The 7,119-nt window shown below is 38.3% G+C and overlaps 2 protein-coding genes across 2 annotated transcripts; both read right to left on the reverse strand.

Moving 5' to 3' along the window:
• Positions 1–1,090: 1,090 nt before the first annotated feature.
• Positions 1,091–2,683, reverse strand: LOC134178049 (uncharacterized). The gene is made up of 5 exons (XM_062644831.1): positions 2,587–2,683; positions 2,185–2,369; positions 1,976–2,121; positions 1,558–1,908; positions 1,091–1,477 (listed from the first exon to the last, which is right to left on the reverse strand). The coding sequence occupies exons 1-5, from the start codon at positions 2,681–2,683 to the stop codon at positions 1,333–1,335; spliced, it is 924 nt and encodes a 307-aa protein (XP_062500815.1). The 3' UTR covers positions 1,091–1,332.
• Positions 2,312–3,747, reverse strand: LOC134179161 (uncharacterized). Its single transcript, XM_062646052.1, has 6 exons — positions 3,719–3,747; positions 3,379–3,650; positions 3,142–3,312; positions 2,976–3,072; positions 2,587–2,785; positions 2,312–2,341 (listed from the first exon to the last, which is right to left on the reverse strand). The coding sequence occupies exons 1-5, from the start codon at positions 3,738–3,740 to the stop codon at positions 2,688–2,690; spliced, it is 660 nt and encodes a 219-aa protein (XP_062502036.1). The 5' UTR covers positions 3,741–3,747; the 3' UTR covers positions 2,312–2,341; positions 2,587–2,687.
• Between the last annotated feature and the right edge of the window lie 3,372 nt (positions 3,748–7,119).

Genomic DNA, 7,119 nt, shown 5'->3' on the forward strand with positions numbered 1-7,119 from the left:
TTTACCACTAAAGTGCAATGTCAATCCTTTTCAAAGTACCACTCCAGTACCAGTACAACTAGTAACTACGAATTCTTTCATCACTTCCGTTTTTTAAGTTATTAATACTAGAGCAAGCTTCACTAGTTGTGACTCCTTCTTCTGGTTAAGTGGATGGCTTCACAAGGACTTGGCTTAGCTCAGAATCAGCCAGGTTGCATTCACAGTGTAACTAGTAGCAGACACCACAAGTCATTGTCAACAAGGCCTTTCATTGAAAGACAGTTGATGAACTGCCCCTGTCAAATAGAGCATGGTAGAAGCATGGAATTCACGGTAATACCATGGTTTCCATGCTTTTGAGCATGGTAAAAGTATGGTTTTCATGGTATTACCATGAATACCTTGGTTTTCATGGCATGGTGATAGCATGGATAGCATGGTATACCATGAATACCATACTTTTCATGGCATGGTAAAAGCATGGATAGCATGGTATACTATGAATACCATACTTTTCATGGCATGGTAAAAGCATGGATAGCATGGTATACCATGAATACCATACTTTTAATGGCATGATACATTGGTATGGTTTTTATGGTACACCATGAGTACTTGAGTCTTTTAAGCTTTCTAATGGCAAGGTGATAGCATGGATAGCATGGTATACCAACAATAACTTACTTTTTGTGGCATGGCACTTAGACATGCTTAGCATTTTATAGTATGTATGTATTATGTATGTATGTATTAAAAATTATGTATGTATGTATTAAAAATTATGTATGTATGTATTAAAAATTGCTTGTCGTGTACATGTATCATAACATATGCCAATGATCGTAATCTATAGATTACATTCTTAAATCACTGCATCACCAATTAATGCAGTTCTCGTATAGTATGCCAGTTAGTCAAATGTCGTTTCAACAGTTTTGTGGTCATGATCTCGTGTAGTGGAGTGTGTGTGTGTGTGTGTGTGTGTGTGTGTGTGTGTGTGTGTGTGTGTGCGTGTGTGTGTGTGTGTGTGTGTGTGTGTGACAAATATTTTGTAGCTTTGCTGGTTGGTATATTTAGTTGTAGTAGCCGCTGCTCAGAGATTTGGAGCTTTTCAATTAACCTGTATTCAAATACAGTTATGCTTCAATATCAGACTTATTTCCATACGTACACAGGTACGTATACAGTATTGTCGAGAATTGGAACGACAAGTCAAGACTATACTGGAAGATATCAATGAAATTGTGCATTTGATGATCAAGAGTCACGATCTATACTTGTCTCTTCTCTCTAAATTTCTGTAATCTTCTATAGACCAGAAAGAAAGCCTCCGCGACTGTCTTTGCTAATTTATCCGTCTGCATGTACACAACAGGCAGTCAATAATTTCTCAAAATGGTTTGGCTGTTGAGTAATGTAGGCATATGTTTCGGTAGGGATGGTGTTCGTGTAAATGACTTTCTCTATCACATCTTCTGTTCTGACAATGTAAGATCTAGAAGAAAGATACAAATTGTGTAAATCAACAAGTGTGCATGCTTAAAAAGCATCCGGTAATAGTGATATTGTATATACCTCTCGTTCGCCTGGCTGTTTTTCTTGATCTTCGTTAGCATCGGCAGTCGGTCACGAAATAGCGACATCATCTTTTGAAAGTCATCTACGACTACGTACACTCTGTTGGTCTGTCTAGAATAAAGGAATTTCTTTATGATAGCAACAGACGAACTGCGAAGTAAGACGACAAAGGGTTCTCTCTTGATGTGCCTCTCGGAGGTGACAGCGTAAAAGACTTCACCGTTATGTAAGATGCGAGACACTTCCTCTAGCTCTCCACAATTGGAATCTAACTCTTTTACTGCATCGTACAGGTTGCTGCTCAAAATTGCGGGCTTGCATGGTGGAAAAATGTTGCAATTTTTGGTTCTGAAGAATAACAGATGTGCAATATTGCGTGTATCGCATGAGTTAGTGAAAGATAACGACCACATACCTAGACTGCAAAAGTCGCGTATGCAATTTCGAATAGGGGAGGGACGTCATCATGTCTTGAATAAATGCGTTTGACGCAGTATCGTCACACGAATCTGCTACACAATCTCTTACGTTCGCCTGCCACGTCGACATTCCTCTCACAATCTGCATTATAGATGTGCTGTCTTGATATTGACAATGAGTATGCTCATGCAGCACATTTCTCACCTGATGACACACGTCTCCTGTTCCGTGGCAGAACGTCTTGATCCATCCATTCAAATCCTCAAAATTAAAGCATGAATGGGTCCACAACGGTCCCCAGTTTCTCACTTGGTCGGGGAGGTGACAAAGATTGTGGACGTTGAGACCGCAGAGTTCTCTCCTGCATGGATATAGATCAGTGTAAAAACCTAGTGATATAAATAGCATACCTACCACAAATTATGTTGTATTACATGCAACATGCAGTATGATTGTATCGTAGCGTTCATGCACATATCTCTATTGCTAACTACTATAGAGTTGTAAACATTAATTAAACTATAGTAGTAATCCAAACCGGTACTTCCTAAAGTTGGAGATATTGTCGGTTACAAATTTAGAAGATAAGCTTGTAAACTAACTTACCATAAATGTCTTGAGCTTCATAATAGAAGTCGTTCAAGACAACTTCAGCTCTCCTAACCATTTCTTCGCTGATCTTAGCAGCAAGAAGTAAATGCATGCCTTCAGCCAAAAGGGCAAAAATTTCGCAAATACATGGTTGGCAATATGCCTTGCAAACATGGAATGCCGTAGTACAGCAGCCAAGATCGGTATTCTGATGCTATAGATAGAAGAAAACACGCATATTTAATCATAATACGACATACTTGCGTTTAGAAAAGGATGCTAGATTGATTAAGAGTATATTTTATTTTGCTTGATTATCACTTATATACTAGGATGTTACTATGTAGTTTGCAGAAATCAACAGTTTTGACAGCATAGGAATGGCAAATTAATTGACATCTTACCCTTCCAATTAGGTAGCCATTTACCAATTTCTCGTGAGAAACGTCGCACGAAATCTGGAGGGTGGATGTTTCTTAACCTTTCATCTACAGTATCGATCTACAGAGATAAAACAAGTTTTATAGAGATGCATAAATAGACAAATGGATAGATAGAAGTCTAGCTAACATCATCTCTGATGAAATATGGACAGCCTCTGCTTGAAACATCTGTCCAACGGTGGAGTAAACTTTTTGTCACTCCCAGTAGCACGCAATGCAAGTAGTCAATGACTGCGGCAGTGACTGGGTAAAAATCGTTTAATAAAAGAAGTGGACAAGCCGACTTTATTCCTTTAACCTACAAAAGTTAAATACAAAATCTTGCATGAACATTTACGTTGTCGCCATGCAAGACCTATCGTACTGTTTGACTAGAAGTAACTGCTTGGTGGGCGTTGCGTACAAAACTTTCATTAGTTCTCTTCTGAAGAGCTCTATTAAAAGGGATGGCGTGTACGTGGCCTCGTCCTCTAGCAACCTGACGATCCGGCTCTTCACATACAAGGCAGCTGAACTTGCCATTGTGATGATTCATGCAAAGCATGTCAGCTTTGGCTGGCAAGTCTGCCGTACACACTATTGCCTTGGCGCTGCAAGTCACATCTTCTTCGAGACCATATGGCACAAATCTCAAACCTGTATTGTACAATGTGTTGAAAATCCGCCTTAAATTATATCAAATCACTTAAATCATCTAGTAATACCTGTTTGCGAAAGATCATTCATATTGCGTATGAATAGCGTCAACATAGATGTTAGTGGGACCTTGCCTTGGCCTTGCCACAGTCCACACAAGATCGTATTTCTTTTCAAGAACCTAAACATGTTTTACTAATTGATATCTTAACTTTAATTTATCAAATAAATAATTTTAATTAATAATATTTAAACTGTTAATTATTTTGTCATGTTCTAGATGAGACTAACAAAGACTCGCTAATCCCATTATGAGGAATAAATTAGTGCAGTGCATGAATGTAGAAAGACACATTACACGCGTTTACACAGTAACACACTAGTACGCAAGACTAAGTTCTAATCGAATCAAATAATGATAGAGTTTAAGCTAGCGCTTGAATTTTTATACCTCAGGTTTGGCGAAAGCTCGTTCACAACAGCATATAAGGGCCAGATTTTTGTAGCCGATGACTTGTACAGCTGTACTCCGTCGCAGTTGAACAGTAGCGAAATAACGTTGTTTTTTGTAGAGGACAAGTTCATAATCTCCTTGTAGCAATTGCCATTTCGAATGTCACACCTATTGCTGCTCAAATTTTTCACAATGTCTTTCCAAATATCCTTTTCTAGAAAACAAAAATTTCGAAAGTCGTCAATATTCTTTGATATGTAAATATTTGTTTGTACTCTCAAGCAGACTCCGTAATTGTTCTTCTATGGACGTTACTAAAACAAAAGATTTCCTTCTACGAAAACACTGCTCGTCCTCTCCACCTTTGTAGCGTAAGCTAGGCGTGTATACAATAATGCAAATGTTAATTTAGTTTTATCAGTCCTGAAAACCCTAGCGCACACATGAACACAGTCTCTCGCATATACGCACGCACGCACACACAGGCACGCACGCACATACACACACACACACACACACACACACACACACACACACGTACACACACACACGTACACACACACACACACACACACACACACACACACACACACACACACACACACACACACACACACACACACAAATGCATGGATGCATGGACACACACAAAACTAACGTTTATTATACTTACCCTGTACAGTCTCGTGTTTTACATTGGACTACCTCTTCGTCTTCTGGAAACAAGGCGTTACACAAAGAACAAACGTCGTGTATTTCTCGTCTATCTGCTACTTCCAGCTCTTTCTTTCCTTGCTCCATCAGACTATCGTAATTTCGTGTACACCTAGTGTTTGGTGGACAATGCAGTCTTATTAGTTTTAGCAGATCTGTTGTCATTCTTTGACTACATTTGTGTCTGGTGACGAATGCCAGAACAGATCTGATGCGATCAGTTTGACTGATCGTCGAGCCAGGAAACAGAACATCTTCTCTTGCTTGATTTTCAGAATCATTTGTGAATGATTTCTCTTCGCTTTCACAATCCATACGCCGGTGCTTGCTAGGCAGCTCATCTGTTGAAGTTTCATCTTCACTAGAGGATGCAAACTCTTCATCAAACTGTGCAGAAGCAGCTTCCGTTTCAGATGAGATCACACTGTCGGGTTGACACAGGTTCTTGAGTTCTACAGAGAAGCAAGACAGAAGTGGTGCATGAATCGCATTAAGTAAATATATTTTTGTTTAATTACTATAAAATAACAATTATACCAATTAACTTAAAGTTTTAGTTGGAGTATTTTATCTAGCTGAAGTAGTTTATGTCTAAAGTATACATGCAGGCACCTTCCAAATCAGAAGAAATTTCATCAAGTTTCTCTTTGATCTCGTGCAGATTTCTGTGATTCAGAGCGACATGACGCCAAGCGTTGTACTTGGTCGAATAGCGACGAAGACAAAGCAAACAAGTCCATCTAGAATCTTGTTTGCTCAATACAACGATATCTGGTCGGGTGGACTCAACGTTTCACTCTATTTGTATTTGAAAATCTTACGATATCTTTACTTTGTCGTTCTCTCTGAACTGACTCTCGCTGAAGCAAAATCATACCATGATGATCAAACTATAGATTACTTTTGTAGCACCATCATGTCGATTCTTGGACAGTGTAGAAGTCAATGATTAACTCGTCGTTGTCATCATTATGATATCATCATCATCATCATCATCATCATCATCATCATCATCATCATCATCATCATCATCATCATCATCATCATCATCATCATCATCATCATCATCATCATCATCATCATCATCATCATCATCATCATCATCATCATCATCATCATCATCATCATCATCAATCATCATCATCATCATCATCATCATCATCATCATCATCATAATCATGTATGGTGCTTCACAGAATGATGCATACAGATCTATTCATGTTGGAATCTAACTCTGTGACAAACTTTCTTTTGCTGTGTTCACGGTACAGACACTGTGACATGTTCTGAATGTTTGCCCATTATAGCTACAGCAAGGGAGGTACACATGGAGACACAATCATATTCTGTCAGCCATAACAGATGATCTTGATGATTGCCTGCTATTAGACAGTTTCGCTTGACTGTGACCTTATAGTCTCCAGTTGTACTCTGACATTGCAAACCTCAGGGAAGCGATCTGTAGAAATGCCATAAATGTATGTTGCTCATACATTCTGTAGGTAAAGTGTGTGTAATTGTTTGAGTAAATTATCTAACTATTTACAGTAAACTATAAAAGAGTGTTATTCTACAATATTAGATACTTGAGTATAATAACTGAGTGATGCTACACAGCCGTTTTAAATGTGCCTTTGCTTTAATTGAAGGTTGGCATCATCACTTTGTAGTCACAGCAGCTCCTCTTTGAACAATACAGGGTTTTTATGTATTACTGTCATCTACCTTATGCATACGTGTGTATATCATGACATATGTATGTATGAATGATTTTTGTTCGATTGCAATACATTTTTGGTTATTTGATCCTTGCATATTTGATCTTTGTGCTGATGAAAATAGGATACCATCATGTGGCAGTGATGCTGCAAAAGGTGTAGTGCAGCTCTAAAAGGGTACACATGCCGTAGACATTACTGACTATTATTGACTATTAGTAAAAAAAGTAGCTGGTTTTGAGTACTAGAACTGTTTCTTTTTTGCTCGTGCTTAAAATCCTGTAACTTGATGGAAGAATTATGTCTATTGTATGTGCCAGCATTGCATGCCATTACTAGGTTTGTTTTGTAGTATACATGTTTCAGAGCTTCTCAAGTCATATTTCCGGAAAATAGCTTTAATGGGGACTTAAATTTCAAGGTGTAATTAAAGCTCAGACACTTTGCTTGTTTTTGTTCTTTCATCTTTTGTCTTCTGAGTTTGACCAAAGGAGGTCGGATAATTGAGGGTCAACTGTATGCAATTGCACTTGGAAGGGTTTTGATTGTTGTTGTTAAATTGATTGCTAGACTTTACTTGGAC

The sequence above is a fragment of the Corticium candelabrum genome, chromosome 4, assembly GCF_963422355.1.
Source record: "Corticium candelabrum chromosome 4, ooCorCand1.1, whole genome shotgun sequence".
Taxonomy (NCBI): Eukaryota; Metazoa; Porifera; class Homoscleromorpha; order Homosclerophorida; family Plakinidae; genus Corticium; species Corticium candelabrum.

What these genes read in the sequence shown, in the direction of transcription:
- LOC134178049 (XM_062644831.1), bottom strand. Translation starts at nt 2,683, where the DNA reads ATGCATTTACTTCTTGCTGCTAAGATCAGCGAAGAAATGGTTAGGAGA. An exon ending in TGAAGCTCAAGACATTTATG is followed by an intron (nt 2,370 to 2,586) that starts GTAAGTTAGTTT and finishes TTATATCACTAG; the next exon opens with GTTTTTACACTGATCTATAT. An exon ending in ACGCGACTTTTGCAGTCTAG is followed by an intron (nt 1,909 to 1,975) that starts GTATGTGGTCGT and finishes GTTATTCTTCAG; the next exon opens with AACCAAAAATTGCAACATTT.
- LOC134179161 (XM_062646052.1), bottom strand. Translation starts at nt 3,740, where the DNA reads ATGAATGATCTTTCGCAAACAG. An exon ending in CAGTTACTTCTAGTCAAACA is followed by an intron (nt 3,313 to 3,378) that starts GTACGATAGGTC and finishes TAACTTTTGTAG; the next exon opens with GTTAAAGGAATAAAGTCGGC. An exon ending in CATATTTCATCAGAGATGAT is followed by an intron (nt 3,073 to 3,141) that starts GTTAGCTAGACT and finishes TTATCTCTGTAG; the next exon opens with ATCGATACTGTAGATGAAAG.